This window comes from Telopea speciosissima, chromosome 7 (assembly GCF_018873765.1).
Source record: "Telopea speciosissima isolate NSW1024214 ecotype Mountain lineage chromosome 7, Tspe_v1, whole genome shotgun sequence".
Classification (NCBI taxonomy): domain Eukaryota; kingdom Viridiplantae; phylum Streptophyta; class Magnoliopsida; order Proteales; family Proteaceae; genus Telopea; species Telopea speciosissima.
Window position 1 is genome coordinate 36,266,069 of NC_057922.1, and position 26,225 is coordinate 36,292,293.

At 39.2% G+C, this 26,225-nt stretch overlaps 1 protein-coding gene and 1 pseudogene across 11 annotated transcripts in view; one reads left to right on the top strand and one right to left on the bottom strand.

Moving 5' to 3' along the window:
* Positions 1–81: 81 nt before the first annotated feature.
* LOC122668513 lies at positions 82–4,432 on the bottom strand (annotated as a pseudogene).
* A 2,482-nt stretch (positions 4,433–6,914) lies between these two features.
* Positions 6,915–26,225, top strand: part of LOC122669071 — a 60,668-nt gene continuing 41,357 nt past the window's right edge. For 6 of the 11 annotated variants that reach the window (XM_043865707.1, XM_043865716.1, XM_043865711.1 and 3 more), the window contains exons 1-2: positions 6,915–7,180; positions 25,847–25,943. In XM_043865707.1, the coding sequence (XP_043721642.1) occupies positions 6,989–7,180; positions 25,847–25,943 (289 nt within the window). In that variant the 5' untranslated portion in view covers positions 6,915–6,988. Of the gene's footprint in view, positions 7,181–19,221; positions 19,347–19,492; positions 19,567–25,831; positions 25,944–26,225 lie in introns of those variants that run through there. The other 5 variants (XM_043865712.1, XM_043865714.1, XM_043865715.1 and 2 more) reach the window with 5 other exon arrangements.

Sequence of the window (26,225 nt, forward strand, 5' to 3'; positions counted from 1 at the left end):
TTAAGCTGAACTCTCTTGATTCATTAAGATCACTCTCTCTTACAAAGCTGCCAAAACCTATGGAGATGACCCCATGTCCATTTAATCTTCATCTGTTCCGTCCATGCCCACACCCATGTCCTTAGCACTCATTTGGGCATGCCAATCACAGTAGTTGGAATCCGGTATGACAGGCTGGACATCATAATAGAAGTTAGAACCCTGCATAATCAGCCTAGAGCATTTCTCATTAAGTAACTTATCATTGAGTTTCAGATGGAAGCAACCTCTAACATCAAACGATTTGAGTTTCTGGCAGCCAGAGACGATGTCAAGAAACCCTTTGGTTGTGATGGCCATGTAAGCTATATTTAGGTGCTTGAGCTCAGGCATTGTGGTTGCAATGGCATGGGCTTCATCATCTCGGTAGACACTAAATGCTGAGTGAATATTCCTTCTCAAGCCTGTAAGCAATTTACAATTACGGCTAAATGCTTCCAGAGCACAGACACCAATGCCATAACAATAGCTTAGGTCTAAGAATGTGATGGTACACATTCTCCCTGCAACCTCTTCCACTATTGAATCACTTATTTTGCTTCTCTATATTTGCAAGGTCTGAAGGGAAGCCGCACTAGCAAAACAAACATGTTTAGTTTGCACCATGACTTACAATTAAAGATACAAAAAAGACTGAAATTGAGTAAATAGGTTCAAACTAAACCTGTTAAGAATGAAAAAGTAGCTATTAAGGTCATTTCTACTTACTGGTTTGCAATGAAGGAGAATATGGCATCGTTGGGTACACCAACGACACAGAGCTTACGAGGAGAACCAGAGATTCTGATCAGCATTTGAAGCATTCGATCCAGCAGCTCCTGCTGGCGAATGCGGCGGCAGCTCCATACCTCAATGTCGATCTCTTGCCAACTGTAAGGCCCCCATCACTGCTTTTCTCCATGATTTGCAAATCCTTGGAATCGCAGTCAATTTCTCCTTGAGAGATAATTTGCTGAAGATTAACCCAAGCGCATCTGGGACTAGTTCCTCCTAACCTCCTCCCTCCATCTAATCTTTCTTCAAACCTTGCAACAGATGCAGAATAGGAAAAAAATGAAAACCAAAATGAAAGAAACTGAAGGTGTCTGCCTTTGTTCAAAATTCTAAGTGCCCGCTTGATAACCTTACGGGTGTTTCTGTTCTGGTTATGTGCTGAGAAATAGCAAAACAGTTTTTTCATTTTCTATGCTGAGAAATCATTTTTGACCCGCTTGGTAAACCTGTTCTGAAAACGTTTCCAGAAGACAATTGGAACACCATTGGTGCTTGATAAAATCTATTTCTGGGAACATGTAATGTGACTAATTTTAATAATATTTGTCTTGAATAATGTACTTTAGATAATAAAAGCTAAAATAAACATTGTATGCAGGTTACATCCTTTATAACTAACACACAAGTGCAGCCACATTCTCATTGAATCTTTATATGAAAAGGAAATTGACAAGTAATGAGATTCATTAAAACAAAAAAACATAATCCAAAGCACAAGTAGCCTATTAAAGGCCATATATTTACAAAAGAGATTTTTAAGTAGCAACACAATCAGATCTCAGAATGGACCCAAACTTGGGTCGAGTTCTTCTCCTGGGTTACTCTCCTAAACCCCAAAAGATGGACTGAATTTTTAATATAATAGGATCATAGCAAGAAAGAAAAAGTTGGATTCCTCATGTGGCTCATACATTGTTGTACCATCGAGAACTTAGCCAAAAAAAAAAAAAAAAAGACTACAAAACATAAGAAGATGGCATGATAAGAAAAATGAAAATGCCAATTACAGAAGTAGCTTCCATCATATTCTAGTCATTATGGATTCACCATCTCATGCTTCCATACTAAAAATCTAATTCATGATATATTTTTTTGCTAGGAAGTGGGGCTATTATTTCATGGAGGAGTGCAAAGCAATCACTGATTGCAACCTCCACTATGCCAGCTATGATGCCATGACATAGACTATTTTAACACATCAATAGTCACATAAGCCCAAAGGTCGATAAATATATAAGGATGAATGATCAGCATGTTGGCCAAACAACGGTCCAGGGATCAAACCATGGTTCCCTAGGGAGACCAAGATATTTATCCTTAGGATTTTGCACGCCCTGGGTTAGCCCATGGTGTCCCATGGGTGCCCCATTTTAATTTTTAGGGCTTCCCATGGTTGCCCATGGGAACCCTGGTGCATCCCTGTTAGGGTTTCTCCTTCCCTCATGTGTCCCATAAAATTTATTATCACAGTAGGGACGAAGAAACTCATCCCTAGTCCATCACATGGCAAGGGGGATCCATCCCTAACTCGAATGCGCAACGGAAAAGGTTGATTCGAGTTTCTTTCGCATCCCATAAATATTAATAATCAATGAACAGAAGGAATTAATAAAGAACCGCTAACCTGGTGAGCCTCAAGTGTTGCTCCTCCAATAGACAGTGGTTCTTCCTCGCGAGCGCTCCAAGCAAACAGATCTCGAACCTCCAATGGTGCTACCAAGGTTCTACACGCCTGATCCCGATGCCCTCAAACTCCTTAGACAGATCTAGGGTTTCACAAACCCTAACTCTCAAACACAGCTGAGAGAAGCAAGAAGAAGAAGAGAGATCACAAGAGGGAGAGAGAGTGTCTGCTCCAAAAACGTGGAGAGCTTCCTCTTCTACGTTTTTTGGTCCCCTATTTAAAATAATAGGGTTTAATTAAATCCTAGATAGATTTAATAGAGCCCTAGTGAGAGTCTGACTCTCTCTCTCTCTCTCAGTCTGGCAGTTCTGTTTAAACTCAAAGTGCTACACAGGTGAAGAAGCAGAATCTAATAGGGAAAGTATTAATTAGATTCTTTATTTAATTATTAATGGATAATTACAATTAGCACCAAATCCATTAATTAAAAAAAGAGCCAATTAAATTAGCAAATTCCAAATAACTCCCTATATGATAATAATTTATCATATACAACCCCCCCGCTAATCAACACCATCATTATGGAATCTAGGGCATGTACACATGTACTGTCAAACCCCAATCCATAGTACATGTCCATATAAGAGCGTATGTGCATCTGATCGGGTCCCGTAAAACTCGATAAAACACTTTATTTGAAATAACTATAAATAATGTATCATTTTATGTAAAATAAATTTTGCAAAACCATTTCCAAAACAGTACTGGATCCAGATTCTGATCCGACCATGCACAGACAGTCTCTATCTTGGTGTTCCCCAATCGGGCAGTGGTGACCGTGTTGGATAACTCCTTCACTCACAAAGTGTTCACGCATTCCCAGAACACCGACTTTGACTCGCTTGAGTCTCAGTCATTGATGAACCAAAGAATGCGATCACACTTTGCAGTGACAGGGTTCCCTCAGGTACAGAGTGTCGGTGACACATGTCTATCCCTTCCTACATCTGGCAGTAATACATGAGGGAATCGACAAAGTAGATTCTTTGCCAATGCACACATCAAACATGTGAGCACTCGCATTCATACCCTGACATCACATGTCTAGGCATACCCAATGCGACGACCATATGATAAGGGTGCCCAGCCCAAACCCTAGTCGTGACTACCATTTTAAGTATAACTTACGGACACATAATGCTCAAAAAGTTTATATCGCATGTGACAATATTAAACTAAAATGTATAAATGTTCAATACAAAGGTGAACCAGGTTGAACCGGACTGAACCGGGTTTGATGGATACACACTTGTCCAACACAGCAGTAGTTCCAACATTAATCACTTCAACTCGGATCAGATATAGAATCTCAATTGAATAAACAGTTAACTCCTTGGATAGGGCTACAATTTTGCTTGGAGACTGTAGGTCAATAAAATACCCAAACCCCACAATCTAATAATGGTCCAACAGCAAGATGAGAAATCAGAAACAAAAAACCAGAATCCGAAAACATAAACCCAGTTTTTGGGAGAATTTTAATCACAACAAATTAGAGGCTAAGATTAGCCTCAAACCTAGGTTGAAGGACCTGACTAGAGGGCCTTCAGTGCCCCACAATATCAGGAAAATCTAATGGACAAATCTTCAGTAATTGCAGATTTGATTCTGCCCAGAAAACCCAAAAAATTGGTTACCGCCAGTTTGTGTGATCAACATTAATCTGCAGAAAAAAATCAAACCTATTCAAGAGGAAACACCAAGGACATACTGTTGCAAGTAATAGTCTTGATGTGGTTGGTTAATTTGATTTAGATCCATCTTCCATGGTGATCCATAGAATAGATATGGCAGCATATAGCACAGAAAGCTAGAAAACAAAAAAAAAAAAAAAAGATCAAATGAATGAAAGAAGCGTTTTACCTGAATCGTGGTCTGCTGAACCCGACTCTCTCCAACGGCGATCGCATTGGCGGCAGCATTTATAGTCTCCATACTATTTTTTTTTTTGATAAGTTCCATACTGTTATTTACACCTCTCATCGCTCCTTCTCTTGATCGAATAGACCTAATTCTCAAAAATTATTTCTTTCTTCAATCTCCACGGCCATCTCCATTCAAAAACTCATCAAAAAAATGTGAGAAATACAAGTCAGAACGAAAGAGAGGCAAGAAAGACCAGAGGAGAAGAAAGTAAGAAATTGGTGACATATAAAAGGTCCAAAAAATCTAAACACCGGCTTTCTCTTTCTCTCTCACAGTTATTTTGTAATGATCGACCCCGAGGTCAACTCACCTCTTTTGTTTGATTAAGAGCGAGAGAGAAAGACAGAGAGCGAGCGAGAGAGCAAGACAGAAAACCAGAGACAGCGAGAGAGAAAGTAAGGAGAGATTGAGGGTACCTGAGGTGGTTGGTCGATCGACCAAGCTTGCCGCTGTTAGGGTTTTCTTCTCAGACCATGTGAAGAGGAGTGAAGAGGACGACCTTCTTGTGAGAGCTGCGTAAGTGTGTAGGTTTGGATTTTGAGACTTTTATCGGGAACAAGTTTGCAAATTTGTGCTGAGAAACGACTCCAGAACATGTTGGACATGTTCTGTCAAAAGTCTTCTAGGGAGAGGGTTTTCTTCTCAGACCATGTGAAGAGGAGTGAAGAGGACGACCTTCTTGTGAGAGCTGCGTAAGTGTGTAGGTTTGGATTTTGAGACTTTTATCGGGAACAAGTTTGCAAATTTGTGCTGAGAAATGACTCCAGAACATGTTGGACATGTTCTGTCAAAAGTCTTCTAGGGAGCATAAATTTTGATTTATGTTTCAAAAAACAGTCACAGAAAAGACTTCGTTATCAAGCGATTTTTGGGTGTTTTTCCGTTTCTCAGAATGGAAAAACACCAGAAACTGTTTCTGGTAAGGTTATCAAGCGAGCACGTTGTTTCTCAAAATGATGTTTTAGGTGTTTTTTTTACTTGGTTTGTTTTTATAAAATGGAAAAACAGATCGGTGCATCCAAACGGTAGATACTAGCACAGAAAAACACCCGAAACATGAAACAAAAGTGTTACCAAACAAGCTCTTACTAAAATTGTTTTATTAAGTTTTTTCTTTTTTATTCAAACAACTACTTTGAAATGTATGTAAACTTAACATTGTGTCTCTACCAAAAAACCAAAAACTTAACATTGTGTTATAAAAGTAATGGGCAGAAAGATAAGACTAGTAATATGGACAACAATATATAAGACTAGTAATATGGACAGTAAGATATAAGACTTATCTTATGTAGCAATATTAACCAAAACTTAGAGTAACTTACTTGTATGTTAGATTGACAATCTTGTGCTCTTTGTGTATTGAATATGAGAAGATGAATCTCACTTTGTTGACGTAGAATCTTGTTGATAGTTGGGTTGAGCCATATCAATGTAATATTCTCCTTAAGGTTTTTAATAGCCTCCTAATTGTACATTTCATGTTGACTTGCGATTATACCTCCAAGATGAAAAAAATCCACTAATCACAGAAAATAACACTCCTATTGTTGACGTAGAATCTTGTTGATAGAAGGGGTCCAAAAGTTATATTAAAAAAATCCTTGAACACATATACAAACAGAGAAAACAAAACCAGAACATAAACCAAGAACATGGAAAGAACAGTCTCTAGTTTGAGAGAACAATGCATGGAGCATACTCTGTTATGGGGTAACAAAATACGAGATACGCTAGAGCACTCTCTGTTGTGTTGTAAAATACTAAAAAAAAAAAACAAAATTGTTTAACTTTTGCCGGTTCTATAGTACATATAGATATGTAGGGGTGGGTTTGTATACACGAAGTGATGTGTCTATATGTATGCAATAGTCATTGTTCGTCTACAGGCATCCTTGTATACATATAGGTACATATTTGAATTCACAAGTGCTTTGGTGGATGTACAATACATTGAAGTTTGAATTTGAATTTCAAAATGAAAATTTGAAACTTGGTACCAAACTAATATCAATGTCGGCTTTAACTTCAGCCTTGACTTGTGATTTAAAAGCACTTCTGACCAACCCCCACAAAAGTGTTTAACTTTTGTCGGTTCTATAATACATATAGATATGTAGGGATGGGTTTGTATACACAAAGTGATGTGTCTATATGTATACAACAGTCATTGTTCGTATACAGGGAGGTATATAGACATCCCTATATACGTATAGGTATATACTTGAATTCAGAGGAGCTTTGGTGGATGTATAATACGTTGGAGTTTGAAGTTTGAATTTGAATTTCAAAATGAAAAAAAAAAACTTTTCAACACTTAATAGAAATATTCCAATCCAATGGTTCTCACAGGAAATCTGACTGTACATTTGGGCCTATATTTTAATAGGCCCACAACATTGCGTTGCGGTTCAATCCGAGTCCACTCCTAAAAAATTCCGGGGTTTTCAGTTTTGGCCAAGGGCACACGAGTCACGAGTCGAGTGTCGCGACCGTGCATGTGTGAGCAATTGCTAGTTGCGACAAACGTAAAGAGGCCAAATCACCTTTCGGAAGTTCCATTTTATGTTTCGTCTTGCTCTTCTCCTCTCCCCTTCCACAAGAGGAGAAGAGAAAGGAGGGCTAGGCATAAGGTTTTATGGTTTATTCAATTCACTTGAAGTTTTCAATCCTGCTGAGTTCCTCAAACTCTCCATCTCAAGAATTTTATCGATTAGTTCAGTTTTGGATCTGACTTTCTTAGCTGGCGCATTACAAGTAGGTTTTATATCCCCTGCTTCGATTTTGCATTTTATTTGTTACGCCCGATTCCGGGTTCTTCTTAGTTTCAATTACTATTGTTTGTTGTATTCGGTGCATGCACTTTCCTATTTGCATACTTTAGTCGAAAATTCCTGATTTAGTGGCATTTGCGTGGTTGATTTTGAAAATGTTTATGGATCGGGGTTGGAAGCTTATCTCACATAGCACTATTCCACTGCATTACCTTCTAGGATTTGGATGTTCAATTTTTTGTTAGCTTCACCACAGATCCTCACATTTTGAAGAAGTGAAAGTACCATTAACAGATTATAGGATTTGGTTTCATATGAAATATTTTTCCAAGGAGAAAACTGTTCGAATAGGATAGGAAAGTCCAAAAACATTGTTGGGCAACTTTGAGGTATGTAAAATAAGATTTTGAATATAATTATGACGAGGCTAGGAAGAGAAAATATTGTGGGAGACATCAGAAATTTAGACAGAAATAGGACAAAGAGGGGTGATGCTTGCAAGATAATCTGAGAATAAAATAAAAATAACAGTAAATTATTCTCCCCTCCCCTTGATTATGTTCGAATGACAAATCCTTCTCCTGGGATTGAATAATGACTCTCCCCTCCCCTTCATTAACAAGATTCTATCAACCGTACCCATTCCGTTAAAAATGGCCGTAAAGTTAAATGTTAGAAAAAAACTATATTACCCTCTAACTCTTCTTCTTCTTCCTCTTGCAACTCCGCCACCAATCTGCCGATTCAAACGACGTGCTGCTATAATAGGCGGTGGTGGCCCTCATCTCTCTATACCTTTAACTCTTTAAGGCTTCAAGGGATTAACCCTAACCAGGATGCCATAACTTCTCCAGCGGAAGAGAGGAACCTAAGGGTAAAGTCAGTGCTGAACCACAAACCCTAAATTTGAAACCGTAATTGCTACTTTGAAACTGTAATTGCTACTCACCAGAACAGAGGAGAACAAAATAGCTAAAAGTGATTCTCCTTCCTCCCTTAAAAACCCTAAATCCCAAGAAACCAAATGCAAATTATGAAACAAAGTTACTTTCAAAATGCAAATCCAGAAACATAGCTACTCTCACAACAATCCAACCATGACAAACATATAAAAACCAGAGAGATAGAGAAAATAAAACCCTTAAAAAGGAAAAACATATAATAGCATTTTCCAATGGTGGTGAAACTTACAAAAATTATGATCTGCAAAGCTTAAAATGAAATTCCTCATAACCGAATTATCCCTATAGTCTCAAAATCAAGAACAAAAATACCCATCTTTCACTAAAGTAACAACCGCAATAGTAAACGAACCAAAGTCACTACTTGGGCTAAAACTACGAATCAATACTTCTGTGCAGGTCCACCTCCGCAGCCACCGCCCCTACTTTAACCTATTTGAGGAGCAGTAGCTGGACCGGCTTGCTTGATAACGCCAAGAAGGTCAGCCATACCGAGGGCAGTAAGCATCTGTATGGTTTCCTTGTCGACCTCAATGGCATCGGTCTTAATGGCGGACTCGTCGGGTACGAAGTCACGATTTAGTGATTGGCTGCTCTTCGATTTCAATTTCTGAGAGCATCTGTGCGAATTGCCGAAGGGAAGATTACCATCAAACTCTTTCAACTCCAAAGGAGATTTTGAATCTCCTTAAACCGATTTTGTCCAAAGCCCAGCAGGAGATATCTTAAACCAAGAATTGCAGAAATTGACGGCGACAACAATTGGAATCCAAAAATGAAGAAAGAAGAGGACATGTGGGAAATCCTGAATCGCAGATCCCAAAACCTTTCTTGCTTTTGAAAACCAGAGAAACCGATCTCTCTCTCTCTCTCTCTCTGTTTTTTGGAAGAAAACTGAACGAAGAAGATGGAGGAAGAATCGAGAAATGGGGAAGATAGTGCTGTAAAGCTTGGCGGTAATTATTGGAATATCATATTAAATAAGGGCATTTTGGGGTTTAACTGAGTATATTTAGGGTGATGTCATCATTTAACAGCCATTTTTAACGGAATGGATACGATTGATAGAATCTTATTAATGGAAGGGAGGGGAGAGTCATTACTCAATACTCAGGGGAGGGGTTTGTCATTCGAACATAATCGAGGGGAGGGAGGAGTAATTTACTCTAAAAATTATAAGGAGAGAAAGAGAAGAAAGAGATAAATTTGGGGCTTTACGGACGAAGTTGCCGGACGTCCTGGCGCAATTGAGAGGCTGTTAATCCTCTTCTCAAGATAATTCTTAAAAGATAATTTAGGGGATAATAATTTGATCCTCTTTTTATTCACAATCACTATTAAATAGAGCTGTATAGCCGTTACATAACTTACCACTCATGACTCCTTCCACATCTAAATAACCTACCCACTAATATTAATAGTTATCCTAAATAACTCACACACAAAACAACATAGTAATTAATACATGTAAATAATTGCATAATTATGTATATAACAACTCATTCTTCTTTGAAATTGTCCTTGTCCTCAAGAAAAATAAGGGAGAAATAAAATTAAGGGAAATTTACACATACCACCCCTGAGGTTTGATGAAAAGGATAATTTCACCCCCCAGTTTTGAAAAATTCTGCGTACCGCCCTGAGGTTTGCAAACAATAACAAATAAGCCCATTTCGTCAGTTCATGGCTAAGTGTGTTAAAAATAAGAGGTGAACTGACAAAATTACCCTTGCAAAAAAAGAATAAAAAAAAAAAACCTGCAACTCATCTTCCCCAAATCGATTGGGGAAGATGAGTTGTAGGTTTTAATACCTTTAAGGGTAACATCCCAAATTACAACCATTCTCTTCATTGTCTCCGTTGGTTTGCTGGCGGAAGAAACAAGAACAGAGGAGAAGATTGATCTGCAGGCGCCATTTTGCTTCCTCTCTCTTAGAGGGTGTAACCAGCTGATTGGAAGACTTGTTCGATTCTTTCTCTATATGAACCTCTGCAGGTTCATCGCTAGAGGCCCCTTTTGAGCAAAGGCAGCCCATAGTCCCACCTCACCTTCTTCTCATGTCACACAACTAACTACTGAGCTCCTGCAATTCCCTGCCAAATCTCATTGCCTGTAACCTCTTATGCATAAAGAGCAGAGGTTCACAAGCATTCCTACCCTTCTGAACATCCAATTCTTTTGTCAAACCTAACAATCCCAATCAGCTGATCCTTGCTCTTACAATATCCAAAATCCAAAACCCTTGATCCTAGCCAACCATTGAGCATTCTTGGTTACCATTGGAACTCCCGAATTCCCTTCCAACATCCAAACCTGGCAAGTACAGATTATAGAAAATCGGCTGCTCTCTCTCTCTATTCCAATTCCAAACCCCTAACCCCACCTCAAGAAAGAACATGCAAACCCTGTTCCTCCAAAACCACCAACAAGACTCAATTCTCTCTCCAAAACCCAGACCTAAATTCTTGAGAACTATAAAAAAGAAGGGAAAAAATCAAAAATGAAAAATGGGAGAAAAATCAAAATCTTAAAAGTGGAAGGAGGGGAAAGGAACACACACAGAGGGGGAAGAAGGAAGGGAGGAAACGATCCCAAGTTAGACGAATTCGATTAAAACCCACTTAAATAAATCAAAATTTTAGATTAAGAAACTGAGAAGAAAAAGAGGAAAATGTATAATATTAGAAGGAAAGAAGAAAACCCAACCGAAGAGCGTCACCGAGGCCAGAATCCAGCGTTAAGGAAATGAAAGATATCAAAATTAGAACTCTGAAGCAGGAAATTCTGGCCAAGATGGATTTTTAATGGCGTCCTCCCTTGCGTTGAAGCTCTGGTGATGGATTGTACCCTTTCTTTAGTTATACGAGTTTAAACTAGAATCAAGACCTAACATAACCGATTCAGGGGAGTTTGAAAATCAGATCAAATAGTCATCAATCGCACTGAAAGAATTTTGATTTGGGATTTTTTCCCAATTTGAAACCCTAAATTCCTTAAGGGTTGAAAGGATTTTGAAACTTGCAATTCATCTTCCCCAATCAATTTGGGGAAGATGAGTTGCAATTTTTTATTTTTTTTATTTTTTCTTTTTTTGTAAGGGTAATTTTGTCAGTTTACCTCTTATTTTTAACACTATCAGTCATGAACTGATGAAATGGGCTTATTTGTTACTGTTTGCAAACCTCAGGGGGGTACACAGAATTTTTCAAAACTGGGGGGTAAAATTATCCTTTCGTCAAACCTCAGGGGTGGTATGTGTAAATTTCCCTAAAATTAAAATAATCCACCCGAATCCCAAATCTTGGTAGAGCAATTTCTGAAAATGATCCAACACAATTTGTGGTTTTGGATGCAGAGCCTCTTCTTCATCTTGCACAGTTGGAAGGTCACCTTGTTTTTGCGGTTAAATAAAGGAGGATATTCCTATATAGACCCGGGATGTCCTGGCGCAATTGCGAAGCCGCCAATCCTCTTCTCAAGATAACTCTTAAGAGATAATTTAGGGGATAATAATCTGTTCCTCTTTTCATTCACAATCACTATTAAATAGGGTTGTATAGCCGTTACATAACTTACCAGTCATGACTTCCTTCCACATCTGAATAACTAACCCACTAACACTGATAGTTATCCTAGCTAACTCACGCACCACACAACATAATAATTAATACATATAAATAACCGCATAATTAGGTTTGTAACAAGGTGTATATAAACTCAACCCAACCCCCTCTTGTTTACTGTAGTCTTGATTTGGGACTGCAGTTAGTGGACCATTGTCTATAGGTAAGGTGGGGATGGGCTAGATATTGATTATAAATTGATATTAAGAGGGACTTGAGATCTCATTCCGGCTATCTTGAACAACAACAACAACAACAACAACAAACTCAACCTTATCCCAACTTAATGGGGTTGGCTACATGGATCCAATCAAACAATGTAGGTAAAAACCGCGAAGTGAAAGAGAAGAATGGGAAAATGAGGTGAGAAGTGAAAATGAAAAATGACAAATGAACAAAGGAAATACAAGAAAAGTGAAAGAGGAAAGAGAGGTAGTTCAGCAAGTCAGGAGAATCTCAGCTAAATAGGGCAACATGGATCCTTTCCTTCCAATAGGCTCTATCCAAGGTCATACACGGCACGAGACCTAGACTAAGCATGTCCTTTCTCACAACTTCTCCTATGGCCATTTTAGGTTTACTCCTCGCTCTTTTGCTGATAAGACTGATTGGCATGGAAGGTGGCTTGAGCAAGAAGAGATGTTAAGACATCCATTTTGGATTTGAGATGGACAAGGCACATGATGTAATGGGTGTTACAAAATCTTCTTTGGACTCGGGGTTTATGAGTTTTTTAAGGGAGGGTGAGGTAGAGCAAGTCATATCATATCCATCCTGAATCGTCTTTCTTATGTTTTCCTATCTCTTGTGATGACGTGAATTAGGTCCCTTGAGGGTCCTTGGAGCCTAATGGTTAGTTATCTTTAAAATCCTTTTCAATTACATTAGATGGTCCATATAAAAGGAATATGTTGGGAAAGAAAAAAAAGTTCCTGTAGAAAGTCCTTAGGAAGAAATGCAAAGGGTACCATGAGAAATCAGTCACATAAAAATAACAATTGTGTCTTTTTTTTCTTTCCTTCTAAAGGTCAGGAAAAGAATATACTAGAATAGAGGACGTTCATGATTAACGTCTAGGCATACCTAGATGAAACAAAAAATGAAAAAGAAAAAAAAAAAAGAAATCGACTTGCACCCGCCACCTTCGGCATGGCCATTAGCAGAGCACTAGACAACCGATTTGACCAAAGGATCCACCTTCGACAATGCCATCAGCCGAGAACCTCTAGCCAAATAAGCTAAGAAAGAAGACCAAAATAAATATTAAATAACTGTGACAAGCTACATGGATGCAATAGAATATATCTTCCACATGCTTCATGCTTCCCTACAATGTTTTGCATTGGGGCTCTACCAACTATTTTTTATGCAGATACACTATCTTGGACCGACCCAAACCCAGTTGGGTATCCAGACGAATATGAACCGGGGCTAGTATGAGATTTTGGATCTCCTAGGATTTTTGGAATTTATGTTATTTGGAGAAATAATGTCTTTTAGTTTATTTTATTCTCTTTATTTTAGAAGTTAGCTACATAGGATATTTGGTTTCCCAATTGTTCTTAGTTTCCTAGTTAGAAAGTCAATCTTTATTTTTAGGAGTCTTTTATTTCTCTTTATATATGGTGTAACACCCCATCGTTGAATAGATTTGAAGAATGAATTGAGTTTATGGTTTGAGTAGCCTGAGGGCTGTGTGTGTGCACTCTTCTCCCCCCCCCCCCTCTTCTTATATGATTTCTACTCTCTCCCCCTTCAACTCTGATTTTTAATAGCTTCCTCTCTTCACCTAACTGGCCCTCCACCAATTTGGTATCAAAGCCAAAGGATCCATCTCCTTCCCTGTCCATCTCTCTCATCCCATTCTTCTTCTTCTCTATCCCATTATTCCATTACTGCTCTGTGACCAGCAACCGTGAAAAAAATAAATAAAAAAAGACCTTTGAACCACTGAAACCTTCCTGCAGCAACCCTCTCCTATCCTACCCTTACTGCTTCAACCGTTCCAACAACCTTTAGGGTTGAGTCTCCCTCTCTTCGACTCCCATTCCCACCCCAATCTCTTCAATCCCCAGCTGCACCCCTTCCCACTGCCTCCTTTGTTTTCCTTTTCGCTTAACATCCCTGCCCTAGTCTAACCCAAACCACTTCCTTCTTGGTTCCACCAGAACCGAACAAAAAAAAAAGTGCAGAAGAAGAGAGAAATCGAGAAGCAGAGAAAAGAGAGAGAGAGAGAGAGAGAGAGCACAAAAAAATAAAAAGGTACATACCTGTTTCAGAAGTTTCTCGCGATTAAACTCCTCGCCCAACTCCCTCGCATTGTTGCTGCCCATCAAAGTCGTGAAGCCCCTCCTTTGTCGCAGCGCCTTCCTCCATTATTCCTCTCTGGTTTGACAGAATCAGACTCCAAGTAGGAGACGGTAATCCCCCCTACCCACGATCTCACTTTTTTTTTTTTATTCCTAAACTGCCCCTTAGTTTTTATTAATTAAGTTTTATCCCCTTTTTTTACCCACTTCCCAGTTTGCCCTTTACCCTATATGTGATACTCCATCCCCTTGTGTGTTAGCTGCACTTCCCATAAATACAGTTTTGATATTAGTGTCATAAACTTCATCTATTCACTATTTTGCCATTAACTATTACTTTGCAATTTGCACATTCTCTTATCTGTTTGGACCCATACCAATTCCGAATACAACCCTGGCCATGGATTATTTTGTTTTCAAGTTGAGAGTTCGGTTGCCTGATGGAAAGCTTGCCATGTTGTTTATTGATGAATGACAAAGCAACAATTTCATGTCACGATTTGTGGTAGAGATGTTATCCAAGAACGACCAAATCACTATTCACTTTAAGGATTATGTATTCGTCGAATTCTCCGTTTCTTATTATTGTGATGGAGCTCACTGTGAAGTGTTTGATTCTCCTCGACGTGTTATTAAATTGGGTTGTGAATGGTTGGAAGAACAAAAAGGCATTGTTGATTGTGACAGAAACTTGTGCACTCTACATCCTTTTCAAATTCCCCATAAATTCATTCTTCATGGGTTAGTTGATGATGTTTGTTCCAAGCCAAAAGAGGCAACACCAGTGATATAGCCTCAACCAGAACAACCAATAGTGGCAACAGAAGATGAGCAAATCATGGATCAAGTAACGACGGATTCCAGTGTAGTGAAGGCTATTCCACATCATGAGTTCGTTCATCCCCACGATTTTCCAGCCATGGATGCACCCCCAAAGCTCTTCATATTTTGGATTTTCTTCAAGTTGCAGACATGGAACCTATAACCCCCGCTTGTGAGCTTTTATTTCTACCATTCTACAAAATTTCTCAGCACCGGGGGAATTGATGCAGACACACTACCTTGGACCAATTGGGTTGACCAATCCAAACCCAATTGGTCCAAATGAATATGAACCGGGTCCAGTTTGAGATTTTTGGATTTCCTAGGATTTTAAGAATTTATGTTATTTGGGGAAATAATGGTCTTTTAGTTTATTTTATTCTCTTTATTTTAGAAGTTAGCTATGTAAGATAATTGGTTTCCCAATTGTTCTTAGTTTCTTTATTTGAATTATTTTCCTAGTTAGAAAGTTAGTCTTTATTTTTAGGAGTCTTTTGTTTCTCTTTATACATGGTGCAACTCCCCATCGTTGAATAGATTTGAAGAATGAATTGAGTTTATGGTTCGAGTAGCCTGAGTAATGCGGGACAGAAATCGAGAAGAGGATTGAAGGAGGTAGAAGAAGAAACTAGAGGGGGAGGGGAGAAATCACACAGAAGAAAGGGGAAGAAGAAGAAGGAGCCGTGAGAAGAAGAAGAAGAAAGGGGGGGGGGTGGTGTGTGCACACGCACAAACTCACTTTGTTTTCAATTCATTCTTGCATTCATTAATTCAAATCTCTCCTGTATTACATGCTTATAAAGACGAAAACTTCCTTACATGAAAATAGAAACCCAACTAAAAATGGAAAACTAAATATCCTAGGAAATATATCAAATCTAAAATTACCCAAAAGAGATCCACCCAATCTCCTAAAATAAGATAAAATAAAATAAAAGATATTATCTTGCTAAAAAAAATATATTCCTAAAATACTACTAAATCTTAAAGACCCAAATCTGGTCCAGTTCATCTTGGTCTGGGTTCACAAATAGGTTCGGGTTAATCCATCGAAATTGTCCTGCATCAACTCTCCCGATGTTGAGAAAAACTCGTCCACGAGTTTTAAAAAAGGAGAGGATCAACACCACTCGATCAACAGCTTGGATGGGGTGAACATACGGATGTAATCGTAAAGACAAGGACGACACTCCTCAAAGTACTTCAAGGTGATGATGAATTCCACGTGCCCACCCTTAACGTCGTCGAACGTATCCATAGGGCCATATGTGTCGCATTGTGTTCTTGACCTCCATAGTTTCAATCTTAAGCTCCTTAGGATCCTCTTGGTTGGTCACGCTCATTACAGTTGTTAAAGAGCTAAGTTCCTTGGTCTCGACCTCATTGTCCATTAATGCGACCATATGGCTTTCGACGTCTTCCATATGAGTCTCGGTAGCAGGAACTTCACGGGCTGGGTCTTCCTTGAAGACAAAAATTACTAAAACTTCTTCATTCTCAATAAGCGTTGCTTCAACGTTAGGCTCTTCAGGGACTGTCCTATTAGGAGTTGGGGCAGCCATTTGCATTTCATGGATAGCTGGAAGGTTTTTCAAGACCTCTCCAATCCGTTGAAACAAACGATCCAATCGTTCAAGTCTCGAGAGTTCTTCATCCTGTGTTGATTTGTTCATGAAATCCCATGACCATTTAGTATTGTAGTTCACTTGTAACTCACTTAGACATGAAAATCGAATACCCATCGTACAACATTCATCATAAATATTACGGCCTTGAAGCATAATCCTTGTTGAAACGGCACTTAGGAGTGACTGATACTGGATAAAGGCTTGAGAACGACTAGCAGACCGATGAAATATCTTGATCTTTTCAACAAATCTATGAGGAGAAAACACTTGATGCAATACTTCCACTGTTATAGGATATAGTGGGTGACGGATTGTAACTACGAGAATTCGGTTGGGTTGTGGTTCGGAGAACATTGATAGCACAAGTGTAAATACCAATTTAATGCAGACCGGGTTGGAATAACCCTTATTGGGTTGCTTAAGGGTCCACCCAAGAAAAGGAGCACTCAAAGAACAATGGCAGAATGGTAATTAATGGATAGCAGAATGGTAATTATGAAGATTTAACTAAAACTCTGAATGACACGTGAGGGAATGGGGCGCAAACTTGAAAGAGCAGGAATAAAAGGTTGGAGCAGGGGCAATGTGGGAAATAATGAAAAGAACCCAAAAATAAGACACGGCTTGGTGGAGTGATGGGAAGGGGAATTAAATCGATCGAACAAAGAGAAAGGGGAGGGTTGTAACTGAACACTGAGAGAAGCTGTGCTGTGAGCTGTGCAACGGAGGAAGGGGGAGGAAATCCAGGAGCAACCAGGTCCGTCTTCCACCACTTTTTCTTTTTCTTGGCTTCTTGATTTCTCTCTGCTATTCTTCTTTCTCTGTCTCGCACTCTCTTTCTCTTTTGCACTGTTTTTGTTTTGGCTCTGGCGGAACCCTGGGCGAGAGGAATGATGTTGATCGAAGTTACAGAAAAAGAAAAACCAAGGAGAACAGTGGGAAGAATTAGCACTAGGGAATCAGATAGAGGGGACTTGTGGGGATCGAAGGGATGGGGTTTGCTGCTTTTTTTTATTTATAATTTTTGTCGGTCTCAGATGGGAAAAACAAAGGGAAAGGGTTACGATGAGCTGTTGGGGAGATGAGTTGCTGCACATTACTGCAGCTTTGACGAAACCTCTATTAACCTTTTGTTGCCAGAACAGAAACTGGGAAACATATGAACCGTAATACCAGGGGAGATAATAATGTAACAGGGTAGAATCAAAAACGAAGAAGAAGAGAATAGGGAAAAGAAATCACAAGCGAAGGAAGAAGATGGGATCCTTCGGCTCTGATACCAGATAATGCGGGACAGAAATCGAGAAGAAGATTGAAGGAGGTAGAAGAAGAAACCAGAGGGGGAGGGGAGAAATCACCGAGAAGAAAGGGGAAGAAGAAGAAGGAGCCGTGAGAAGAAGAAGAAAGGGGGGGGGGTTTGCACACGCCCAAAATCGCTTTGTTTTCAATTCATCTTGCATTCATTAATTCAAATCTCTCCTGTATTACATGTTAATAGAGAAGAAAACTTCCTTACATGAAAATAGAAAACCAACTAAAAATGGAAAACTAAATATCCTAGGAAATATATCAAATCTAAAATTACCCAAAAGATATAATACGTTATCCACCCAATCTCCTAAAATAAGATAAAATAAAATAAAAGATATTATCTTGCTAAAAAAAAATATTCCTAAAATACTACTAAATCTTAAAGACCCAAATCTGGTCCAGTTCATCTTGGTCTGGGTTCACAAATAGGTTCGGGTTAATCCATTGAAATTGTCCTGCATCATTGAGGGCTATGCGCGTGTGCACTCTTCTCCCCCCCCCTCTTCTTATGTGTTTTCTCCTCTCTCCCCCTTCAACTCTGATTTTTACCAGCTTCCTCTCTTCTCCTAACTGGCCCTCCACCAATTTTTCACCTACATGTTGGTCTCTCTGTTGGAGTAAGTTGGATAGTTTGGCATTATGTCCTTGACGTTTCTGTTGGTTGGTTTTGGGTTCCTTTTGAGAAAAAGGGGGTGATCTTGTTGGGTCTCTGATGCAGATTTATCACCAAACTGGGCTTCTTTGCTTAGGAATAAGTCTAGGGTTGGGTTGTATATTTTGGGTGTAGAGCAGCAATGGTAGTACGAATTCAAGAGCTATTGCTTAAAGGTGAGTCGGCTGAAGTAATTTGTTGCCTCTCTTTGGGTGGAGGTTGTCCATGGAGACTTACCTATCTTATTGGAGGGGCTCAATGCCTCACATCTTCAAAGTTAACCTCTCCTTCTCTGCGATGCTTTGATTGGTCAATTCAGTTTTATGTTTTGAAGAGCTACATTAAGAACTTTATTAACTATCAGTTTTTTAAACATTTTTGTATTTATGAGTGTATATGTTGAAAAATATATCAGGATCACGCACACAAAGTAGATTTGAAATCATCACCCATAACCTCGTATGTTATTGTTCAACTTGGTCAGCGAATCTCATTCGCTTGTGGAAGCTAGCTTAGCAAAACGTTTGAAGACCATCTAAGCATGTGGATATCTACCTTGCAGAGCTATCTCACTCGCTTTTATTCTTTTTCCTTTTTGGCACATGGTTCCTCCTTGTTCTGTCAGCCTATGGCCTAGTACTTGGAATGTGCCATTCCCCTCTTTCTCTCTCCTTTTCTCCCCCATATGAAATCTGCTTATGTATTATGTAACTGAAATGCAGGCTTTTCTGTGGTGGTATCATCTTCTTTTCTCTTCAGGCAAAAGCCATCGACATGTAGCCCTGAAATTTACCTTTGCCAGGTCAGAATGGCACATTTCAGTATCTTGTGGTCTTTGAAGGTGGAGTTTCTACCTGTTTTATGACTGGCTTTGTTTAGTGTTCCATTGCCTATTCATTGTTTTTTTTTAAAAAAAAAGTATAATTCATGCCTTGTGAGTTTTTTTGTTGTAGAATGACAACCTTATTGGCTTTTGGGAAATGGCAGGATTTTTATGCTAGAATATGGTCGCAGCTGTTCACTTGTCACAGCACATCTAGAATCTACTGCAGGAACTAGAGGTGTCCATTTACCCACTTTATTTTATTCCTCAGTTGCATGTAACTTTTCTCTTTAGCTCTATACAAGATCTGGGTCAATGAGATTCTTGAAGTGCCTGTTCTTGTGTTAAGTTTGCATAGGTGCTTTTGGATAATCTTTTAATGACAAGCTTATTTTTCTTCATTTTGTTTCGTAAAGTAAGTTAATCTGATAATAGGAACAATTATTTGCTATTATCTGATAAACCACCATTAATTTTTGTGATCTTTAGTGATTTAAGATGTTCAGTGTGATACTTCTTGTTATTTGGGTAGTATCTTGATGCAAATATGAATCTATCCCTGAAAAAATAATGATGCATACATGGGGTGAAGGGTTATTCATCTCATCTAGTATGTGGGCTACCCTGTTAATTAGTAATAACCCCTCCTGCGTCAAAAAAAGGTCCTAATTGTTTAATGGGCTGTGTCAACCTTGCTATCCTTCCACTCCTTCCCTTTTCCCTTAAAGTTGCGCTTGTCAAGCTTTGACACTTCAAGTTATTGGTCCATACAGATACATGGTTACTTGTGCTTGAGAGATGGTGGTGCCCATATTGTCAATAGGGGTGTCAAATGTCAATCAATGGATACCCAGTTACGCACTTACACATGGGTATTTGTCCAAATTGGATATCCAATCAATAATTGAGTTGGCTTTGTATCCATGTTTACGATGTCTCATTTAGGTTAAAATCCAACCATTTGGTGCCCATCAGGTAGCAAGTACCAGGTTCCCATTTACTGCTAGGTGAATAATCAATAATGGCTTTAACAAGTTTGTATTAAAGGTGAGAGGAAATCTTTATGTCACAAGACCTAATAACATGACAATAAATATCCCCTACAACCAATATAGAAGCTTTTAAATATAAGGGTAAAGTAGTAACTTGGGAATATCCATTCCCTCTTTTTCTTTCTTTTCGAATTTTCCCCCTTACTCAGCATCCAGACTTGTGCAGTGGCAGGTGCAGGCACAAAGCTACAATCATGGCGGCCTACAATCTCCAACCCTGTCAGCAACATCTCTCATTCCATGGAGGGCTTTTTCCTTTATTTCTAAAGGCGTCTCTCTCCATCTTTACCTCAACTGATTTTCCTCCTGCTCTCTGTCCATGAGATTTTTCTCCCTCTCTATATCTGGTGACCTATGCCATTCTGACATCTTATTTATGGAAGGCTTTTCACAATAGGTTTCAATGGATCCCCAATTTCAGGTTTATATCTCATTGTTTAAGGTTTAGGGTTTCATGCTGTATGATTTTTAAGATTTAAGGTTTTAAAATTTCATGGTTCATGGAGTTTATTGGCATCTGGCGAAGTTCTCCAACCATTTCAGACCATTTCAATGGAGAAAAATAGTAGCACACTTTTGCAAAATGGACTGTCTAGATAGAAAACTGTGAAAGATGGATCGTCGACATCTGATGATCTCAGTATCTCACGAAGTGGTTGCACATTAATAACGTCCCTGAAGGCAAACTATTGTTTTATATCATTGAATAAACTAAATTAAAATCAGAAATTGTAGTATTACAATATTAGAATATAATCCATAGTTACTTTTTAATCATTAATCTTTCTATGGATGCTAAGGAAGAGCAATGAGCTAGCTGATGGGTTGACTAAGCAAGGTGGTCTATCCTAGATTATGTTTTGGTGGGCCTTTATATGAATAGCTTCCTTTCTTTTCCACTTTTTTGTTGTAGTGGGTTTATGCTGGGTTGTTTCCTAGCTGTTGTTGTACTCTTAGCATTCTATATTTTTTTCCTAATAAAACTTGGGGAGAAAGAATGCTACCTGGGCGCATGCGGTATGCTGCCCCTGTAACCAGACACAGGGGCAGGCAAAATGACCACTGCGCCCCCATGGAATGGCGGAATTTCCCGGGGGTGCGGCGGTCATTTTGCCCGCCCGTGTCTGAGCACAGGGGCAGCGTACCGCATGCGCCCAGATAGCGTTCTCTTTCCCTAAAACTTGTTATCCATAAGAAAAAAAAGCAGCCCCTTTATTTGTATGTGAAAAAACCCCATAGTTGTCACGGCATCTAGGCGACCCAAGGCATTGAAGAGGGTCCAATATCAAGGCGACACCAACCAGGAGACCAAGGTGTTCAAGGTGCCTGGACTCCTAGGCAATGCCTTAACAACTATGAAAAACCCGTAGTGGTTAATTATTGTTGCACATGATTCTTTTTTTTTTTGGGGGAGGGGGGGGGAGATACTGAGATAGATTGTTGCACCGGTTTGTTTAATGGGTGTCTTTGTGATGCAGATTCATCACCAAAATAGGATTGTTTTATTAGGAATAAGTCTAGGGTTGGGTTATATACATGTTGGACCTTTGATCCCATGAGTTTTCTATGTAATAGGCCACTTTTATGGGCCTAAAGTATGGGTAATAGGGTTGCATACAGGATTAGTTGTTTTAGTTCCATACTTAGTTCTATTTTGGAAATTTAGTTTATAAATTGAACTGGTTCAACCAATGGTTCAATTTAAGTGATTTTAGGTTCTCTTTTAAGGGAAAATTTCTATCACTCCCTTGAACTTATACCTTATTTACTCAAAGTCCCCTGTCAGAAGTTTTACTTTGACTCCCCCAAAAAATGAACTCTTACTTCTTCTTCTCCCTTGTTATTTTTAAATGACCAAATTACCCTTAATATTAATCGGTTCTCATGGTTGTCATCACCTACGAGCTTCCATCATCCTTTTATTAATTTTTGTTGCTTTCTGATTTTATTATTCTTATTAATATTCTTTTAATTTCTTTGTTTCTTCTTCTTCCTGCTCGTCCTCCCCTGCTGCAACCCTGCGAGTCCGCGACCATCCCCACCCACCCTGCAAATCCCACAACCCTGCCTCCCCTTCCCCTACCCCCCATCTGTGAACTATCCCCTACCTCTCCCGCTATCACTCTCAGCTCCCCTGCCCATCCCTCCCCTGCAACCCCGCCCCACCATGCTCCCTTGGACCCTCTCACCCAAGCCACCCCTGTTACACACTCTGCCTCACCCCTGCTACACATCCCGCCCCTGCAATCTCTCGTCTCTCTCCCCCAAGTCCCCTCTCCTCTTCCTGTGATAGATCTCGCAAATTGGTATGGCAGTGCTGTACGGGTTGCCTGTCGAGACCTTGCATTAAAGATGGCGAAATCACTGCCACCGGCCCACCGCTCTTGAAATCTACATCAGTGGCCCCTTTTTTTTATATTTGCGATCTTCTCTGCTACGAAATTCTTTACCCTTCCATAAACTGCAATATTTTTGCGAAAAATTTCTTCCTTTTCCTTGAAACACAAGCTTGGTTAAGCCTTCAACCATGATCGATTTCTCTCAGTTGAAACTTGAGAGACTAGTTAAGATAAATTCATAAATGATAATCCTTCGCTTCCGATATCTAATCTTATCAAATTTATATATAGGTGATCTGATAAAGAAAAAAATAAGGTAGCAATGGAACCGGGGGAAAAGAAAAACCTAATGCACAACAGGTTTATGGCGGTGGTGCAAAGAAAATATTTTCTTAGACAACAAAACAAATGAATATTTTACCAACCTTTTGTTTTTTAGCAATGTTTAACCATATTAAGATTTATGAATTTTTTAGATTTGAGAAAAATCCCAGCATTAGAAAGTTGAAAATTTCACCTACCCCCGAAAATCCAGTTTTGTTCTTGAACTGGGGAGTTAACTTTTTATCCAAATTTGATTTTGTAACTATTTTTATTGGATTCAAATAGGGGGGTATTTGTTTATTTATGAATAATATATTAAGTAAATGAATCATTTACTTAAATGATATTAGGCATAAGTAAGGCCTTGTTTGTTTGACGGAGAAAAGTGCAAAAGGTAAAAAGGGGGTGGGAAACTTATACTTGTTTCCCACAAACTCTCACAAATGTGATTGTTTGGTTAGATGGGGTGGGAAACTTCTAGACAAGCTCATTAAATGCATTTATTCTTGTTTGGTGAGGTGGCACCCCTCTTTTTCCCAACCATTCACTTTCAAATTCTACCAAATTGGTAGGACTTTGGCACTATTCATGGAAATGTTACTTTTAAGTCTATCTCTCTCCTCTTCCTATTTCCTTTCTTTCCCATAGAATCCCACCCCATGTCCATTTCCTCTCTTTCCCACTAAATCCCACCCCACTACAAAATGTATATTCCATTCCTTTCCTTTCCTTTCCTTGTCAACCCAACCCACAACATGTGGGACCCACCCTCACAAGTTTCTCACCCCTTTTTATCCATCAAACAAACAAGGCCTAAGTATCTGTCCTGGTTTCCTCAAGTTTCAATGGGGATAAGTGACACTTATAGGTGTTTAGGTCGAAATATGGTCGAAACATGTTGAAACAGGTCGAAACTAGTTGAGTTGGGTCAAAACATGGGACTTTTTAAAGTCGATGATCATCTCGTCTCGGTTTCTTGCAAAACCAAGATCTCTCAGTCGAAACTGCAAGTTTCAATCGAGATTTAGTTCCATGGTCTTTATACATAGAGAATTAGACATTCCACTTGCAGTATATATAGTCATACCCCCTGAAGTGTAGTTTCTTGAACTGATTTCCCACCAATTTCATCCTTCCTGAGACTAGATGCATCAGTTTTTCCTGTAGAGCCATTGTGTTCTCCACTATCCCATTTATGCTAGGTCCTGGGTTCCAATACCACACTTAACACTTCTGTTAACAAATTATTGACTTCTAGTCCCACGATTTGGTTTAATAATATCTATGAGTCGTTGTCATTGGTGTCTAATGATCTGCGCCCTGGGTTGTCCTTTCCCCTCCTCCCTGGTACAAAGAGTTTGCAGTGCTCAAGCAGCAATGCCTATTGGAATCCCCCGCCGCCCCTCCCCCCGGGAACACAATTCTTAGAGACTGCCTGGTGCCTTCTTGCAATTAGCTCTGCAATTAAATTAGCTATCACCTGGTGCCTCTGACCCTTACATATCCTATCAAGCCTCCTGAGCCACCCTTTTTAAGTAGTTAAAAAAGAATTAGCCGTACACAAGCTCTCCTTATCTTTAAATTGTCTTTTAAAAAAAAGGACTAGTTTAGTTGTTGTGGACCCTAGGTGATGTCCGTGTTTCAAGACTGTTAGCAAGTATTTGTTGATCAAATTACATGTCTCCATTATTTTAGGGTTGGGTCAAAGTCATCATCCACATAATTATATATTATCGATCACAAATGATTCAAGATGATCTAATCTAGGTCAGTTTTCTAGTTTAGATGTGATACTTGACAAAACCATGGAAGAAAAGCCAATATTCAAGCTAGAAAATGAAAATTTTTAACATACTTCAACCTGTGGCTTTGCTGTTCGATCTCCACTTTGATGAGCTTCAAAGCAAATTTTTGCTTGTTTACTCACTCGTCCTAGGTTGCTTTTGAGTATTGATGGGAAAAATGGGTTTTGGCCAAAAAAAATAAAGTAGGAGGAAGTCTTCTTTCAAAAACTGGGTTTCGGCAGCCTGTTTATTGAGTGTATCTGTACCATATCCGTTCTGTGCATACATTTTTCTTATGTATCAGTTTTGTATCCTATTGACATGGCTAATCGTGATATGTATCAGATTGATACGGATGATATGTATGGATGCTTGATACCATGGCTTCCTCAGCTTAAGACTTCAACCACCTCCTCGCAATCTAAAATGGGAAGGAAGAGCCATCCTCCCATGCAGCATTGCAACAGTGGATGCGAGATTCCATCCTATCAATAAACCAGTGCTCAACAGCCCTTTTTTGAAAAAGCTCATAGTTAATCTTCCAAAAGGGGGATGTCTGAGAAAGATCCCCTTTTTAACTCTTTCTCAGAGATTTTAGTAAAAACGATTGCTGAAATTTTCAATGACTGAGCAACCATCTTTGCAAACGCCTAGCATGACCATGAAAAAGGCAGCAATCGTTTTTTATTGGTGTTGTGTAAATTTCTCAATAACCCAAATGGCAGCAAACTTAGAACCTGCCTATCTGTCAAAATAATATTTACACTTGTGTTTGGATGTAGGGTTTGTAGTTTACCGTTTATAGTTCTTCTTCCCTGTTTCACAACTGCATGTTTTCTATTGTGCAATATGTTTTTGTACTTCAGATGCATTTTAGCATGTGTAGTTTGCCTTTTTATCAAGTCATGCTACAATTTCACTAAATAGTTTCTGAACTAGATTGCTTATATACTTTGGAGCACTGCTCAGTTATGGGATTAAAGATCATGTGCAAACTGATGTAGACTATCAATCCATAGGTTGCCTTGGTCTCGATGGTATGTGCACTTGGAAAGTGGAGAATGGCAGCTATGGTGAGGCTTCTGGAAACTGGAAATTTCTCAGAAATCACAGCAGGTACTCCTAAGATTTATTGTTGCCTTTGATATCCATGGTTTGAGGACTACAGTAAATGTATGTGCATTTTAGAACATCAAATTATCAATGCACCGACTTGCTAGTTCATGAGCTGGAAGCAACTGGGAATGCATTGTAATTACTCATAAGCAAGGTTCTAAGACTCGGGTCTCGGTGGCATCTCGGCCAAGCCAGAAACCGAGTCGAGCCGAGATCTCGGCGAGTTGCTGCATTTTTTTTTTTTTGACTCGGACCCCCAACTCGGTGGGTTTTACACATATT